The sequence below is a fragment of the Chiroxiphia lanceolata genome, chromosome 4, assembly GCF_009829145.1.
Source record: "Chiroxiphia lanceolata isolate bChiLan1 chromosome 4, bChiLan1.pri, whole genome shotgun sequence".
NCBI lineage: Eukaryota > Metazoa > Chordata > Aves > Passeriformes > Pipridae > Chiroxiphia > Chiroxiphia lanceolata.
Genome location: NC_045640.1, coordinates 44,602,610 through 44,620,950, shown reverse-complemented (window position 1 = coordinate 44,620,950; position 18,341 = coordinate 44,602,610). Strand labels below are relative to the sequence as shown.

General features: G+C 37.3%; 1 protein-coding gene across 2 annotated transcripts; it reads left to right on the top strand.

Annotated features, from left to right (window-relative positions):
• The first annotated feature begins 53 nt into the window (after positions 1-53).
• Positions 54-17,427, top strand: RBM46 (RNA binding motif protein 46). Of its 2 annotated transcripts, XM_032686645.1 has the most exons (6): positions 54-299; positions 2,509-2,670; positions 6,278-6,745; positions 8,288-9,070; positions 15,749-15,808; positions 17,179-17,427. In XM_032686645.1, the coding sequence occupies exons 1-6, from the start codon at positions 269-271 to the stop codon at positions 17,202-17,204; spliced, it is 1,530 nt and encodes a 509-aa protein (XP_032542536.1). In that variant the 5' UTR covers positions 54-268; the 3' UTR covers positions 17,205-17,427. The 2 variants fall into 2 exon arrangements, with proteins under 2 accessions (XP_032542536.1, XP_032542538.1); XM_032686647.1 differs by lacking the exon at positions 15,749-15,808.
• Positions 17,428-18,341: the final 914 nt, after the last annotated feature.

Below are 18,341 nucleotides of genomic sequence, written 5' to 3'. Positions count from 1 at the left end.
TCGCGTGCCGGGCACGTTTACCTCGTCGCGATTGGCTGACGCTGCCTGTCGATCGCACCTGTGCCCGCCCCCCGCGCCCGCGGATTGGCCGGGCGGGCCCGAGCGAGGGAAAGCTGTGTCTGCGGTCCGGGCGCGTGAGGCGCTGGGTGGAGGGGCCGCTGCTGCCGCTGCCCGGGGAAGAGGAGGGGACGCGGAGTTTCCTGCGGTGTGTCCGCCGTCCCGGGCAGCGCTGTGTGGTGTACGGCTCCCGACGGGACAGCGGGCAGTCATGCCGTGGCCTCGTCTCCCTGGGGATAGCGGTGGGTTTGGGTCCTTGTCGTGCCGTGGGGAGAGGCGGAGGTAGCGCGGTGAGGGACGAGGCTCACTGGAGAAGGGACCTTGATGTGCGAGTCGCGGGAGGAGCGCTGGGTGATTCCGGGGATGTTGGGCTTCTCTTCCCTCACTGCCCCACATGCTGCCGTGCCTCCTGGCGTGGCGTTGGTGCCCTCGGGCCCGCCCGAGGTTGGCTCAATTCCTCCACGGGCCTGCTGTAGCTCTTCAGGGCTTCTTCACCCCTGTGGGCGTCAGCTCCCTCCGTTCCAATGTGGTGTCCCCTTGCTGTGCGTACTGAAAACGGCGTTCTTTCACATGTGTTTGAACTCAACGAGACAGAGGGAAAAGCAGTTTGCCTCTCCCTTGCTCTAACTCTGTTGTTATTTCCGTACCTTGTTAGGCCTGAAGCTACCAAAAGATTTCCTAATTATGGAATTATGTTTGACAAGGTATCTCTTCCGTGCAGCTGTGAAAAAAGTCTAATTCACTTGCTGAAAGGAGATGGGACATTTTCTGCAGCAGAAAGGAGTCGTGCTGTTACGGCTGTTTCGTGCTGGGGAATTTTTTGTGCTCTTCCCTGCTTCTTTTCTGGAATCTCATTTTGCTGTAGCCAGGAGTTGTTAGGGGTTTGGTTTTTTTAGTGTCCGGTGACAGATGTCATATAAACTTCTCCAGAGTGGTTGTTTGCACGGATTCCTGCCCCAAAATGAATACCAGCTTTATAGAAAAGACAAAGTAGATCTATTCCCACCAAAAGTTTTTTTTTTTTCCTAGGATGGGAAAAATCACAGTTCTCTTTATTGCCATTCTGATGAAGAGGTTTGTGGAGTCTGTTGTAATGTCATAAGAAGGCTGTCGTGAAAAGAATGCACTGAAGAACAGTTATTACTTTGATTCAAAGCACATTTGAAATGACAAAGCTGGGTCATGATGGGGGGAGGCCACTTCTGGACAGTAACGTTGCATAACGTGCATAAATGCGGCAGGGGAACAGTCACTTCATCGCTGCATAAACCTGGCGTATAATATTTTGAAAACTTCAGCTTATGCAAAATCATTTTAATTTGAGATACTGGGGTAGTTTTCAGTGGAATGTGTAAGTGAAGAATAAAAGCGGTAGTAAGCATAGGTGTGGTTACTGTTTTGTGTGTAGAGGCAAAAGCTTGCTTAGGGTGACCAGCAATCATCTGACAACGTATTATATATAAGGATGGGTGTGATAACATTTGGTATATTAGCTACTAATACTTATTTTTACTGGTTTATTTGGCTTTATTTTTACTAGGTCTTCTTTCTGCTAGTGGTAAGGGGTTAAATAGTTACTTATCAGGTAAAATAAATAATCTGTGTAGATAATTTTTTTCATTTGGATAACTGAGCTCAAAGTAGTAACTTGAAAGTTAATTTTTTAGGGGCTTGACTAGTAAAGTTGGTAATTACCAAATGGTGTGATTGTTTCCCATCACCTGGATGATAGAAAACTAAAGCTCTTGTGTGAGATCTTGGCATGCCAGAGGAATAATGGATAGAGCAGCAGCAGTCAGACTGATAAACTTGTTTAGTTTTTGAAATTGTGAAAATGGATAAAGCCATGAACATAGGGACTCTAGAGGTGGGATTATTTCAAACCCGTAGTTTTGCAAGAGAGTTCTGCTAATTTTATTACATATTGGTATTAATTAATTTACTTTTGTTCATTAATTCTTTGAGTTCTTTAAATTAATAAGGCATGTGTTTCTTTGATATTTTTGTACTAAAGTACAGTTGTGAAATAATTGATATTTTTATGGAATGTATTAATAAGAAAATGGAACTTGTCACTCTGAATAGTTTATCTCTTACACAACTGCGATAACATGGTTGATGGAAGAATTTATTATTCTACTTAAGGGCAGCATTCTTAAAAAGTAGCTATGATTCTTATGTTGTGATAGCTGTGATACTACTTGTGAGAATTGGAATATAGAATATATAATTGCTGGTTAAAGTTCAAGATTATCACAGCTACAGAACAATGTCTGAAAGCAGATACCTAAGATTATAGTGATTGGATTTAGGATTGAAACCTTATGCTAAACAAAGTAACAGTAAATAAGCAGTATAGCCTGAATTGTTTTTCTGTGTTTTGGTAGCTTCTGTGTGCATATAACAATTTAGCATTAGCTGAATTGGAATGTCTACAATGTTCTGTTAAAGCTGTTGCAGATATGCATGAAGAAAATAAAACTGCAGCAAATGGATGTGGCAAAATCCGAAGTGGTGCTCAGAATGGGGCTGCTTTACTTGCCCTGATGGAGAAGACTGGATACAGCATGGTTCAACAAAATGGGCAAAGAAAATTTGGTGGTCCTCCACCAGGTAAGCATTTCTTTTGAGATTATGAAGTTTACTTTCTGTAAGGAGAGCTGTACTAAATCAAACTGAAAATTTGTGTAGCCTCAGGTTGCATATCTTGACCAGTAGTAGAGGCTTAAGGAAACTGTGTAAGAAACACAACATGTGCAGGGTCCTGATATGCTTTACTGTTTAGAGCAGTTCAAGATCTCTTGAGCTAGACTACGTTGAATGTTTGCTTTTGGTGGATTTAAGAAGTCACAGCTTTAAAAGCAGCTGAAGTGGAGAGGTAACAGAACAAATGTGGAGCCGAAAATGCAGAGTATGTGCTGCATGATTGACAATACACTTGAAAATGTTCAGTGGCACAGAAGGGAAAAACAAGTTGGTGATGGAAGCATAACCTACTTTATTTCTTGTCTTACCCCTTACCACTTCCATTGGCCAAAGCATTTTTTTTTTAAACCTGTGCTCTGAGAGAACACCAGTGAAGATAATCTAACTCATTTTGTTTTCAGAGTTGACTAAAAAACATTTATTTTAAATAATTTTTGCAGTGTCCTTGTTGACATAAGGAATGTATGGGAATTTTGCTATTGCCATTAATCCTGGTTGTATGAAATGGAATACAGTAACTCTTCTTTTTCAGTCAGATTATGCACTTAAACAGAACGCAGACAAATTATTTGTGCTGCTATTTCAGTTCATTCTCACTTTTGGCCTGTGATCCCATGTCTTTATAAGTCATGCTTATAAGCATGAACTGCATTACTTATTGCTATAGTTCAAGATATGGCTGCATCAAAATTATTTCTCTCTGAAAGTTTTTTCCACCTAAGATTTTGTATATACTTTTACTTAGCCTATGTAAAATAGCAAAAGGAAGCCTTGTGAAACTGTCACTGGGAAAAGAACTGCAGGGCATCACTAACTACTTCCCGAGGGTTCAGCCTGTTCTTAAATTATTTATACATTTTTTACATTATAATTATGACTTTTAATTAGAACATTAGACAGTATCACGTGTATTTGTTTAGCAAAGCAGCTTTTATTAATCTGTTAATCTTTTCTGAAAGTAGATGTGTTTGACAAGGTATCTCTTCCATAAATCTGCTCATTGACATTAGTTATATATCTCTCCTTAAAATCTTCATGTATTTTCATACTTGCTTAAGTTGGAAATTGCCCTAAGTTACTATAAATGGTTCTAGGCGAGATGAGACTTGAATTTTTGAGACAGCTTGTAAGTAACTACAATAACCTTGTAAATTAAGAGCTTCACTATGAATTTTGCCTGTTTAAGATGTGGTTTCTAAAAGCCTGTATTGCTGCCAAGGGATAGACTCAATGTCAGCTCTGTTTTCAGCAGATCTGCCTGAAAATTGTTGTAAAGAATTACAGGTTTTATTCCACCTGGCAGCAGAACACTTCTTGTTCAGTTTATGCTGATTGTGGAAAATGTACCTGTAGAGTGTTTAAAAAAAAAAAAAAGACAAAATTGAATTTTCATTGTTTTGTTTGGGTCCACTGCTTAGATGGCTGCAGAGATAATGATGTCATTAGGTGTGTAAATCATTAGATTACATGGAAGTTTAAGATGGCATGGATCTCACTAACAGTGAGAGGATTATAACTGTAATGTTGATTGAAGTTTGATTACTTGAACTGTTGCAAAAATAGGAGTCTCATTTTCTGTCATCCAGTGACGAATCAAATACCCAGTCAAGGAAACTCTCTGGTCAACTACTTGAGGATTGCTTTTGAATAATTTTCCATGTTTGCTCTGCTAAGTACATGACACTCTTTGGCAAATGAGGCACAGACCAGTTTTCTTTACGTCAAGAGTCCCAGCTTGCTCCAGTTGGCTGTAATGTGCTGCAATGCTAAGTTAGTATGCAGCTTTAAAATTAGAAAGGGAGCTTTTTGTATGGTAGATGGCTTTTACTTGCTGAGAATCAGGGCTAGTAGACTGAGAATGATGTTAAAATTTGTGTAGTTAATGAATGAGGATTGTTATTTAATTTCATGGCTCATCTACAGAATCAAGCATAGCCTCCTCCCTTTTTTGCCTGACTGAGGTGTGCAGTTGCTTTTGTCTTTGGAGCTCCTAAGTGGTGTACAATTGGTTTATGCTTTTTATGTGGGAACCGACTGGCACGATGTGAGTGATGGCAGCACTGGCCTGCAAATATTGTTAGTTGTCATGTCTGCTCAGACCTCAGGTGAAGTGGTTTATAAAGCTGAAAATGATAAAGATGTTGAATGCTGTGTGGAACAGAGACAGGCTTTTTCCTAGGTAAGTCATGGCAGTGTGGCTCCAAAGGCATATCAGTTCTGATGCCTTGGTAGCTTCCCTGTATACCAGGTGTACAGTTAGTGTACAGTTTATAGATAAAAAATTGTTCTGTGAGAAGGTAAAGTTTTCTCAATTCTGTTAATTTTTTTTTCACAAGTAAATTACAGGCTCTTTGACAATACTTAAGGAAAAAGTGTTAATTACAAAATCATCTAAATGTATTTTATTCTGAACTTCAAACCAAAGTAATTTATTTAATTAGCTTCTTGTTTTAACTTGTCATCAGTAATTATTTTTTCACCTTGCTTCCCTTTGCTTTGTGATTCCTTACTAGTACTTACTAGTACTTACTGAGTTTTGTGTTATTTTTTTTTTGAACCTTCTACCTGATTTGTTTGTCTAATTTAAAAAAAAAAAAAAAAAGAAACAAAACCAAACAAAATTTTTAAGATTTTTTTTTTAATTATTTTGGGAAAATGGAGTGCTGTTATTTTGCAGACCATGACTCCATATTTTTAAATTCATGAATTCGTTTTTACATTATCTGTTGAACATATCCTTCAGCGTATATGACAGAGACATAAAAGAATATGTGAATGTCCTTGGCTTAAGGAGAGAGGCATGGATGTTCTTGTTTTCAGATGAGACTGACTTGTTCTGTGGGTTCTTTTTAATTTATTTCCTTTTTTCCTACACTCCAGCCTGTGAAAACTGTGGTCTGTTTTTAGAGTATAACTGTTCAATCTTTTTGGCTGTTGAGGAAAGGATGGCTCCATATCCTGCCTTCCTTAGGGAGTCCTATTTTATTGGATGAATGAAAAAGGTGGAAGCAAAATGTTTGGACTTTCTGAATGATGTCAAGGATGAAAAAACGTGCTGCACTTGGGACCCTTACCAAAATGTCTAAAAATATGGGCAAGAAATGCAGAGAAACTTTGTGCAACTTTAAAATGTTGCAGTAGAAAATACAACTGAAGTTCATTCTCAGTTGTCTCTGTCAGTTTCATTAATAACTGACATAAAATTATAAGGGACAAAAAATGATTGAAAGGTAGACTCTTAGTAAACCTTTCAGTATTTTAAAATACCCTAGTTCACTGTGTTGTCACACAGATTCCATTGGGAAAAAACCCCAGAAGATGAAATTAAGAGAAATACAATCCATGGGCTTCTGGTATTTTTTTATTTAAACATAATAAAAATAAGAAAGAATGGATGAAAATGTGCTAGTTTTCAGTTGAGATTAAACATAACTCACATCTTCAAATTGGGTGTGGGGGAAATGTGCCTATCTGGCATTTGTACTAAGATTGCTGTTGGACAATTTATTTTAAGGTTGGGAAGGTCCTCCTCCACCTCGTGGATGTGAAGTTTTTGTGGGTAAGATTCCTCGTGATATGTATGAAGATGAATTAGTTCCTGTTTTTGAGAGAGCTGGGAAGATCTATGAGCTCAGACTGATGATGGAATTCAGTGGTGAGAATCGAGGCTATGCTTTTGTGATGTACACCACTAAAGAGGAAGCCCAGCTAGCCATCAAGATTCTTAATAATTATGAAATTCGTCCAGGGAAGTTTATTGGTGTCTGCGTAAGCTTGGACAACTGCAGGCTATTTATTGGAGCAATTCCTAAAGATAAGAAGAAAGAAGAAATACTGAATGAAATGAAGAAAGTTACAGAAGGAGTGGTGGATGTCATTGTTTATCCAAATGCCACTGACAAAACTAAAAATCGTGGCTTCGCTTTTGTAGAATATGAATCTCACAGAGCAGCTGCCATGGCTAGAAGACGACTAATCCCAGGTAAAACTGTTTGTAGTTCAACTGAGTTTTTGTGGGGAGTCTCCAAATTGTGGGGAGCGAGGTGGTGGATCATCCCTTTTTTTTCCATTTTTAAGACGTTTTCAGAAGTACAAAACTGCAGTAGTGCCTTTTGGCTAAGGAGGATTTTTTTTTAATTACTATTTTTTCACGTTTTGTGGTTTGGTTTTTTTTTTTAACTTTTTTTGTAAGAAACTGAAATTGAAACAATTCTGACTATCAAAAAATAGACATCAATTTTATAAACACAAGCTACTGTAATTTACACTGACATGTATTTGCATGGGCACACATCCAGTTTTCATTTACATGCACGAGGCCTTGCACACAAATTGTCTTAAAACTGAGCTTAAAAATTATAATGCTTTGCATGTGTCCCTTATTTGGGTGTCATAAGTGGTGTTATTGGTGTTTTGTTTAAGCATATTGGAAAGGTCTTTAATCTTTTACTAGAAAATAATTTTAAGAGTTTAGCAAGTAGAAGATACCTTTTTCTTTGTACCTTATTTGATACGTTTTGAGGGAGGGAAAGTAGAAGGAATTGAATGTGCTGAAAAAGGAGGGAATAGGTAAAGGTAGAGTTAAAAAGCAAAATTCTAGAAGAGAAATTAAATAGACAGGAAATGAAACAAAACAATAGAGTTGAAGAAGCAAAGTCATGAAAACAGATAATACAGCATCGGCCTTACTGAAATGAATGGCAAAACTCCCTGTATTTATTAAGGCCAAGATGTGGGCAAGTCTTGTGTTGACTGCTGACAGTGTTAGGAAGACATGTTACCTAAGAATTATATAATATGTATATTATATATATGCAAATGTATAATATGCAATGTATAATATGTAATATATGCAATAGGTAATAATAAAATATAATAATATAACACACAGAATTACTTGTAGAACGTGTATGCATATATAATTATTTATACATACATACACACATATATATATATATATATATATATATATGCAAAGTAGTGGGAGAAATACCTCCAGATCACTGAATATAAAATAAACTAGTTGTGTGATATGCAAAATGATGGGTTGACATGAGTAACAAAGTGGGTTTGGTTTTGGATTATTTTTTTATTTTTTTTTTTTAGTTTAGGTTCTGGCATCTGCTATAAGATGGAGTAAGGCTTGTGCTAGTGATATATATTTAGATTACTTTTTCCAGGTGTTGACTGTACTTTTTAAAGTGGTAGTATTATTGAAGAGGTTGTGTTTACTAGCTGGTAAAATACACTACTTTTGGTCTCTTTATGTATGTGTGAATATGCAGGTCACAAAGTCTTTGTTTTGACAGCTTATGGTGCTTAATGAGCCCTAAGGGTACAGATAGAACACGCAGCGTTTTTGAAAAATCTCATTAACATTTCCAAGTTGCTTAAGCAGATGCAGGCAACAAAACCCAGTTTCATGTGGTATATACATCATGTTTGCTTTTTGATAGAGGTAGTTGTTAAGAATGATTGTTTTCCTTTGCATGTTTCTTATTTACATAATGCTTCTTTGCTGTAGGAACGTTCCAGCCCTGGGGTCATACTATTCAAGTAGACTGGGCAGATCCTGAGAAAGTAGTTGATGAAGAAACTATGCAGAGAGTTAAAGTATTGTATGTAAGAAATTTAATGATATCTACTACAGAGGACAAAATTAAAGCTGAATTCAACAAGTTCAAGCCAGGAGTAGTTGAACGTGTAAAGAAGTTGAGAGACTATGCTTTTGTTCATTTTTTCCACCGAGAAGATGCAGTTGCTGCTATGTCTGTAATGAATGGAAAGTGCATTGATGGAGCCAGTATTGAGGTAACACTGGCAAAGCCAGTTAACAAAGAAAGTTCTTGGAAGCAACATTTTAATGGTCAGATAAGTCCCAGTTCTGAAAATCTCTTAGGGTTTCCTAACAAAGAAGATGGTACTCAAAAATCCTTGGGGAAACCAGCAAGTCTTTCAGTTCGTCTTAATGGCCAGCACAGTCCAGGCTCCCCTGAAGCTGAAAGAAGTACATACCCCTTTTTTCCAGGAATAAAGCTTACTCCAATTAGCATGTATTCTTTAAAGCTGAATCACTTCAGTTCTGCAGTAATGCATCTGGATTATTTTTGTCATAAAAATAGCTGGGCACCGCCAGAGTACTGCTTGTATTCAACAACAAGTCAGGATGGGAAAATACTCTTGGTGTACAGGGTGCTTATTTCTAGTATTGCAGATGATTCCCAGAGTTATTTCATGCCAGAAAAACTCTGTACAACGGTAGAAGATGCAAAGGAGTTGGCAGCACAGTTCACACTTTTACATCTAGGTAAGCATTAACAGTTTTGATTAGTTCTGAAGAAGTGAAGCTATTGCTTTGAAGTTGTTCTTTGTGTATATATCTTGGCACGTGTGTGTATTTTCATGTAAAGTATAAGGTAGTCTGCAGAAGCATTGGTTCTTGGATCAGTTGAATCTGGACCATCAGATGAGAGCACTGAAGAAACACTGTGTAAAAGTCTAAACAGTCCAGTACCAGGGTCATTTTTGCTTACATTTATCTACTGTAATGATGTATAAGGAAAAACTAGATGACATTTAAGTGACTTAAGTCATCTGTGTGATGATTATGGTGCTGAAAATTTATTTGAAAGTCTGTCTGCGTTTTACCATCTTCATTTATGTATATTGCCTTTTTTAAAATTAGTATGCAACTATTAGAAAAGGGAAGTTTTTAGCTTATAAAAAGGTATGTTCAAATCTGTTCTTTTCATAGCTAAGAAGACAGATCACTGCAGTTCTGACAGTGTTATCCCTGTTGCTCTATAAAGTAAAATACATAAATAATACAAAAGATAAAAGTTTTGCTATATAGTTCCTGCCTACCATTTTTCAGAACATGCAACACACATAAAAATCCATTCAGATTGCAGAACTAATTTCTACAGCCACATTGTTTTATTAATAATTGTAGTCATCATCTGATTAAATTTTGTGCTCAAACCAGAATTTTATATCTGTTACTTGGATTTGAAGGCTTTTACAGAGCCATACCATAATGGTTTGATAAATCATACTCTCAGGCACAGCTGTGTATATACCACTTGTTATTTTGAATAGTTTCTCTTCTTAGTTCTTTTTCTGGCCTTTACATTCTCTAATATTTGAAGATGAAATAGGACTGATCTTTATAATTTTGCAAGTTTTATGAACCATCATGTAATTTCTTTGATTTGCTGAGTAATGTTCTTGTGCATTTGTTGCATAGTTTCTTACAGCATGTCTACATCAGTAAATGCTGTATCATGAAATGAATGCTCACTAGTCTTTTTCCAACAAGGTATTTTTCTGTAATTACAAAAAGAGGTTTCTAATGAATCCTAGAATCAGAGGAGTGTTTTCCTTGCCCTGCCCCTCCTTGATAGCCCTTCCCCTGTTCCCCATTTTTTGCCCCTTCCCTATCCCCTCTTCCTTATACCCTTTTCTTTGCCCTTTGGCCCTTTCCTGTCCCTCCTTCTGTGCCTTTTCCCTATCTCCCCTTCACTATCCCCCCTTCTTTGGTCTTTCCCTGTTCCCTTCCCCCTTTATTTACCCCTTCCTGGTCCACCCTTTTCTTGCCCCTTCTCTGTCCCCCTTCCCTGTCCCCCCTTCTTATTCTTCGACCTTCTCCGCCTGACGTTGCCAGTCTCTGCCTTTCTTCAGCCTTTTCTGCCTTTCCCTTTTGCCCTTTTTCTCTGCCCTTCTTCACCTTCTTTGACCTGGTCAGACATACTTAGCCTGTCTTACCTTGTCCCTCAAGTTCTCTGCCCTTCTTCAATGTTTATTGCTCTTCTGCTCTTCTCTGCCATTCTCTGTCCCCTCTCCACGCCTTCTTCATAGGGGTCATCCCTCCAACCACCAGTGTTTGCCCTTCTCTGCCTCTCCCTGTCAGTATTTGCCCTTCTCGTTTGGCCTCTCTGCTCCTTTCTGCTTGTCTCTGCCCTTCTCTGCCACTCTCCACTGGTCTCTACTGTACTTTAGCCTTGCTTTTCACCTTGCTTGTCTGTCTTCTCTTCCTGTCCTTCAGACTTCTTTTCTTTACCCTTTATGTCTTTCTCTCTTTGTGTTTCTACTTTGACTTCTTTATCTTCCTGTCTTCTTGTCCCATCTTCTCAGCCCATTTTTTAACCTTTTCTGCCCTTCTTCGACCTTTCCTGCCCTTCTCAACCCTTCTGCTCTACTGACTCCCTTTCCCTTTGACTTTCTTTGCCCATCTTCCCCTTCAGCCCTTGTCTGCTCTTTCTCATTCCACTCTATTGCCCATCTGTCTTCACCCTTCTCCTTCACCCATCTTCTCTGCCCTTCTCTGCCTTTATTTCTCCACCACCCTTCTTTTTCCTTCTGCTCTGCCCTTCTTTTTTGCCTATCTCTGCCCATCTTTGTGAATCTCTTCTTTTGTCTGCCCTGCTCTGGCCTTCTTCTTTGACCTTCTCTGTCCTTTTCCTTTGCCCTTCTACGCCCTTCTGCCCTTCATTCTCCTCTGCACATCTCCACTTGTCTTAGACCATCTCTATCTTCTCTGTCCCCCTTTCCCATCTCTTCTTTGGAATTCTTTTAGTGAAGAATTATGTTGAAGAAGATAGGCTTGTTCAGGTAATACAAACCAGTTTCATGTCTAAGTGTGTGTTAGAAGTTGACTGGATTCTTTTTATTATTACTATTATTTTACTTCAGAATTGGAGCAATGCCAAAGTTTTTGGATTTTAAGCGTTTTAGTTTTTCAGTGGTGGTAGACAACTTTTTTTTGAGTTTCTTGTAATATCAAGGGAATACAAACAGGTTTGACTTCAATTACTGTTATTTCCATTTATTGTTATGCCAGGCAGTGTCTGAAGCATCAGACTTAGTGATCCTGTATAGTGCAGCTCTGGATAGAAACATAATGAAATCATACAATACAGGAAATAATGGTTTTCTGATTAGCTGTGCGTGCATACAGGGCTCAGGACTGCATCCACAAGTTTAGTTTGAGTCTGCTTTAGGAATGCAAGGAGGAGAAAGGAGAACAGATAAAGAAGTGTATATTAGAATACATTTAATTCATAATTTTGGCCCAGTGAAACAAAATTTTCAGGGAAATGGAAGCAGAAATAGTAACTAAAAAGTTACATGAAGTCCAGTTCTATTGATGACTGATTCACTGCTGTTCCTGAGAGGTAGTTTAAGAAAGACTTCTCTGTTCCCTTCTGTTCCCCCTTCTTTCCCCCCATTTCTTTGGGTTTGGGTTTTTTTGGTTTGGTTTTTTTCCCTCACCTGTTGTAGTTTTGGTTAATTGGAAAAACTGTTATTGATAGCAAACTGTTAAAAGTAGTGTTGCTGTCCTTCTCATCCTCATACTGCTACTTAAACTTGTTCTGGAAGTCTCTTGATATGTAGGCTGTGGTGAGATTTCTCCCTTGGATGAGTTTGTAGCAGACTTATTGCAGCCTTAACTATGATGCCTTTTTTTTTTTTTTCCTAATGCATGACTAAAATGTAAATAAGCTTTTTCTTTTTGCTTGAGTCCTTGCTTCTCCTCATTTTTTATTTGGCATGCCCAAAGGGTCTTGGAGGAAGAAGAACCTCCAAAGGGCAAAAGTTTATACATTGTCTCCACTTCAGCAGTGGTGTCTTTGGTTTGCATTAGTAGAAGGTGGTGCTTTCAGATGGTCAAAGTGATGAAATTATTTTTAATAATAAAAAAGTAAGTATCTCTGCCTGGTTTTGTACACAATGTGAGCAGCACTTTGCTGGTTGAGTGTCTGTTTCCCTATTTTTCTAGCTATTAGGGGCCACACTTTTATAACCCAGATAATCCTGAATACAAAAGATAATAAGGGTGCTAAACTCAAAATAGTTGTGTGAGGCTTTCCTTAAAAGAGGAATGAAGACAGTTTCAGGTTTTATGCTTGACCATACATGCCTGCCTATTTTGTGTCTTACAGATAGTGTTGTTTAAAGATAATGTTTTCTCTCCTATACTTCTCTGGGGAAGAATCACCAGAACAATTAAAAATGTTAGATTAAGAATGATTATTCACAGTTGTGGGCAAATCCTGAATTTATCACAAGTTTAAACAAATGAAGAAAGTATGTGTTGAGATTCTTCTCTCTTCAGTTATAATTAGAAGTGCTGTAGGGAAAAGATTTTAAGGTGGATTTAAATTATCAGTATTTTAAAGCTTTTTAGCACTTCAGTGTGCCATACGATCACAATTAATGTGAATTGTTATTTAGCAGAATTCCCAAATCCCAGGATTGGTTTTTGACAGCTGTCTGCATAATGGCCCAGTGCTAGTAATGCTTTCTTGTTATCTTTATACTTTTTTTTTCCTTCTTTTTATGGCCTCTGTGCATTCTTGTTTGTGAGGATTTGGCCTCGCAAAGAGCATACAGAGCCCTGTTTTGAAACAAACATACAAGGCTGACTTTTGAAAGATTCACATCTTTCATGTTGGTAAAAGGCCTCTTTGATATTGGCACTGAAACATAGCCCTAAGGAGTCTAAAAATACAACTTATTTTGTTTATCTAATCTGCAGAAATTGTTTTTGTTCCAACTTTATATATATATATATACACACTATGTTGAAAGAAACATCTGCAGCTCAAGAAGAGTTACTAGATGTGACGGAGGATCCCTCCTCACTGAAGTGTCTGTTGCATGCTTTGATGTGTTGATTGAAGCTGCACCAATCCATGTGTTGTGGTTTTTCTTTGGGTTTTGGCAGATTTGGTTGGTTGGTTTGGTTTTTTTTGATAAGTAGCAGTGATTTGAGGAAAGTCTGACTGTGCTTCTTCATGCGTGTACAAAAATGACATAGGGAGTAATTCTTTCTGGTAAGTAACTTCTTTTACAGGAACCTAATTTTTTGGCCACTTAATTTTTGCTAATGTGTACAGGTTAGTTTTGTTGGTGGGGTTTTTTTTTTCCTGTTTTTTTTTTTTTTAATTTATTTTATTTATTTTTTAAAGCATATAGGCAGACTAAGGTAAGTAAATGAGAAAGGGCTGCTTTGATGGAACTTTAAGATTGGACTGCTATGATTAACGATCTCAAGGCATTCTGGTTTTTGTGGTGTGTCTTTCTGTATTTCCTATCACATAATAGAATACTTGATTTTTACACAGCGCATACAGTACTGTTATACAGCAGTCTTGAGCAGACAGCAGTACAACAATTAACCACTTGGTGTCACCTGAATATTTTGAAAAGGATGCTTCTTAGAAAATACAGGAACCTATGGTTTCACTGAAAGATGAATAAGCTGTATTTTAATGTTGCTAGATAAAATCATTAGCAGATCAAGGGAGTGAAAACAGTCAGGTTTGCTTAAACGTACAGAAATTACATGTCTGCATGTCCATTTGTGAGAAGGAGAGCAGAGTTACATGTTGAAGTACCAGAAGGTGAATGTAGGTGGGGTAGGGCAAGAGGGGAGCAGAATAGAAGAAAACCCTGAATGCCCCATAGAAGTAGTTAATTCATCTTCCATTAATTCAGTTCTCATTTCTACACAAATAAGTCTGTGCCTTTAGAAGTTACACAACTCCTTAGTGTCATTTGCAAAATGGTGCTTGGCTGTTAAATGTGGCATCCAGTTAGAAAAACATGGAAGACTTCCTATTCTTACCTGTCCTGGAGGCTGACTAAATTTGAGGCAGCTCAAGTTTGGAGACTGTATAGGTGTGTAATTAGCATACACTGTATATTCCACCTCTGGTTCAGCAGCAGCGTTAGTGCAGAGTCAATCCCAAAACACGAAGTGTTAATTATCATTCAGGTCCTTTGCATCAGTAATGTAGATTTGTAGCTTATGGAATCAATCTGGCTCATCCATATGACTTTGAAGAACAGGCAGAAAAGAACTTGAAGTTCCGGAGATGTGCTCTGAATTATAGAACTTCCACCTCCCTTTCTTTAGTAAGAGTAAGCATCTGAACCCTGGAAAAGCAGAACAGTCATTAGAAAATTATGTTTTGTTTGTTTGCATGTTTTAATTGCTGCTGGTGGAATTCCACTGATTGAAGAAAATACCGGAACATGTCAGAACCTATTTCTGCTAGAAATAAATAGGTTAAGATAACACCCTCTGAAGCAAAGGCTGAGTTCTGAGAAGTTCTCTTACCTCCTGAGTTTTACTTAAGGGTGATGGGGGAGAATGGAGGAAGTTTTGGTAAAGCTTCCTTGGTTTCAGGGATCTGCCAGGCTTTAAATGGGTATTCCACTAGAGGGTATTGTTTGTTCTTTCACACATGCTATTTTGTGTGATGTCTCACTTTGACACAATTTATGGAGTTAATTTTTAGGTAGGAGAGAGTATTTAAAAGTGTTTTATACAAAGCAATTAAAAGAAAAATATACTGATAAACCTCTAAATCTCTAATAAATCTCAAGAAAAAGCATTTTAATAACTAACTACAACACATAAATAAGTTTTATTCCAGTTAGTCATATAGAATTTATATAGTAAATGGTAGTGAAATAGGTGGAGCAAACATTGTATCTTACTACTATGAATTCACATCTTAAATATTGCATGCAGTAGCAATTTGCAAGTCAAGGATAAAACTTGTATAAACTAGTTCAAAAGTCTGTACTCAGCATCTGTGTCTCAGAACAAATGTATCTGTAGGCTGCTGCCCTAGATTTTGGACATTATACTTAAAGTTCAAATGAAGTGTTTTTACTTTAATGTTTTGTTGTAGGGATTTTCTTTATTTAAACATTGCCTTGGTTTGCTTTATCAAAATTAATTATGTTGCTGTTGGAACAGTCAACAGCCTGGTACAAGATGTTTCAAAGAAACCCCCAGAAGTTGCTGGCTTTTTTTAGCAAATACAGATGATAAGTGGTGATTTAGTGGGTTTGGGTGTTTTTAGTGATTTTTAGAAAGGCTCAGAATGTAGTATGAGAAGTTTCTTAACAGTAGAATTTAGAAGTCTTAAATATTTATCAGATGACTTACACATAATGGTTTTTATCACAGCCCCCGAGCAAGCATATATAACTTTGCTGTCCCTGAATGCAGCATGGTGGGATAGTAAAGGTGAGTAAACCTCCCAGGATTGTTTATTGCAGGTTTTTGCCCCCTCGAAGGCGTTGTCTTAGCTGTATTGTTTGCACTGTTTGTTACAGAAGTTGTTCTTTTCCCCACATACACAGCTCTAAGACAGCTTGTAGAGATTTTCTGTCTGGTTGCTTTTTTCAAAAAAGACAATAGCTCTACTGCTGTGGATCTGCTGTTGGATCACCCAATCTGATATTCTTGTCGATTGTGCAGCACAAAAGAAGGTTATAGTTTTTACTCCTAAAATGATTCTGAGTAATTTTTCAGTCATTTCTCAGTTATTTGCTCTTCCAGGTTGGGTTTACATTTATGTTCAGGAGTGCAAGTTACTCCTCTGGATACTCGGACTATTTCTTTGGGTAGTCACTTTCATGGCAAAGAGAGAGACTCATGTTTCCTTCTCTGACTTTGTTTTTTTCCGAATATGCTACTGTGGATGAATTTAAGTGTGTATATCTGTCACTAATGAGGCCTCTTTCATTTTTTTTAAAATTAGGATTACCATTTTTGAGTGTCATGAGAATGGTTTTTAAAAGCTTAAAGGGCAGTTAGAAAACAGCATTAAATCTGTGCTCGGTGTTAACTTTACTGCTGGAAGCTTCTATTCTTGAGGCACACTGAATTTTTCCTGCAGATTCAGTTATTTTTCTAATGCTGCTGCTTATGGACAGGGAACATAAATTTGTAAATTTTGTCCTCTGTAGGAGAGCTTGGAGAAAATAAGTAAGAAAGATACAACAATGTTGGACTATATTTATCTGTGAAATAACTTGACTACCTTCAGTAGAGTCAGTCACTTCAAAACAGGATGGAATTTAGTGCCCTTTTTTCTACTCCACTGATGATCACAATGAAGTTGGGTTTTGTTTATGCAGTGTACATCAGGCAGAACTTGGCACTTAGCTGATAGTACACTGATCTAAAGTATTAAATATGCAATGTGAAAGACTACTGCTATGATACGTATGATATCTATAACTGTTGTGTTGTGTTAATATTCTGTGTTTAGTGAAGGTGAAACAAAGGGTCATTACAAACTTTGGTTAAAATTATATATATATAGGATGAGGAAATACTTATGTTTAGTACCAAAGAATGGGGGTTTTTAAAAGTATAAGGCTCTTAGGAGAAAAAAACAACCTTGAACTGTTGACTAAACAGTTTCTTAATCATTTGAAGTAGTGCTGCAGAGGAGAGGGAAGGACACAGCACTGGCATAAGACTGTGAATGCCTTCATTATACCATTATCTTAAGTTCCTTAACTATTAAGTTCGTCTTGAAATGGGTAATGCAGTATGTTTGCTGAAATCAAGTCTCTTTCATCTCCCGTCCACCCCTTTTTCCACAGCCAACTGTACACCCTACTTGGCTTGAATTTCCCTGAAGAAGAAAAGTTTGGAATTTATTGCTTTGGATCTTGTCATGAAAGAAAAAAGAATACCACGCGGATATATAATTACCGGAAATTCACGTTCCATGTTTAACAATGAATAATTCTTCAAAGTGCATGTGTGTATTAAGCATTTCAATATGAAGATTAGTGAAATTGAACGTTAAATTGTTTTGGTTAGTTTGATTAAATTTGGGTTTTAAAAGATAATTTGTTTAAAAGATTTTCATTACCTGTAACATACACTATAACTTATATTTAGAGTTGAAATGATTTGCCACAATTCCTTGTATTTTAAGTGTCACGCAGAATTTTTACAGCTTCTGTTGTAAGTAATGAATCTTAAGCAAACATTAAAAAAAACAACAAAACAAAACCACAGCGTCCTGGCAACCTTGCCTTTTCGTACATGAATGTACATAATATGAAATGAATACCACACTCAAATTTGTTTCCATAATTTGATGCAAAATTTTATTGGAAGAACATGTCCAATAAAATCTTTTGCTTCTGGTATAGCAGTACATCAATGGAGGAGTGGTATTTTGAAGGACTTTAGGTACCATCAGGCTACATGAGATTGCTGTAGTCATAACATTGAGGTTCAATACCTTAGTTATTCTTTGAGACAAAGGTAAATATCCTGACACATACAAATTACATGTATTTTTAAGTACAGCTCACTAGGTTGCATTTCCTGTTGTTAGCACCTCTCTGTTGGGACATGTGTGCTTTCATATTCACAGAGGCCTTACTTTTATCCAGGATATCCCTTGAAACCAGCACTTGTGCTTGCCTGTGGCAGCCATGTGAACAGCAGCTTGCTCACTTTCTAATCAGGCCATGTTCTTCTTAAAAAGCATTGTTTAGCATTAAACCGAAAATAGTTTTCGATTTTTAAAATCAGATATATGTAATTCACTTTGAGCCATCTTTTTTTTTTATTGTGACTATTTAGCATTTCTCAGTCAAGTGCTTTATTTATTAAATGACAAAAAAAATAACGACCTTTTTTTTCCTTTTTAAAAATCTGAAACAAATACTGTAGACCATCCTTATTTTTGGAATTTTGTATATAATTTCAGTTCCTTGTCGAGGAGTGGGCCAAGTGGCATAGTTAA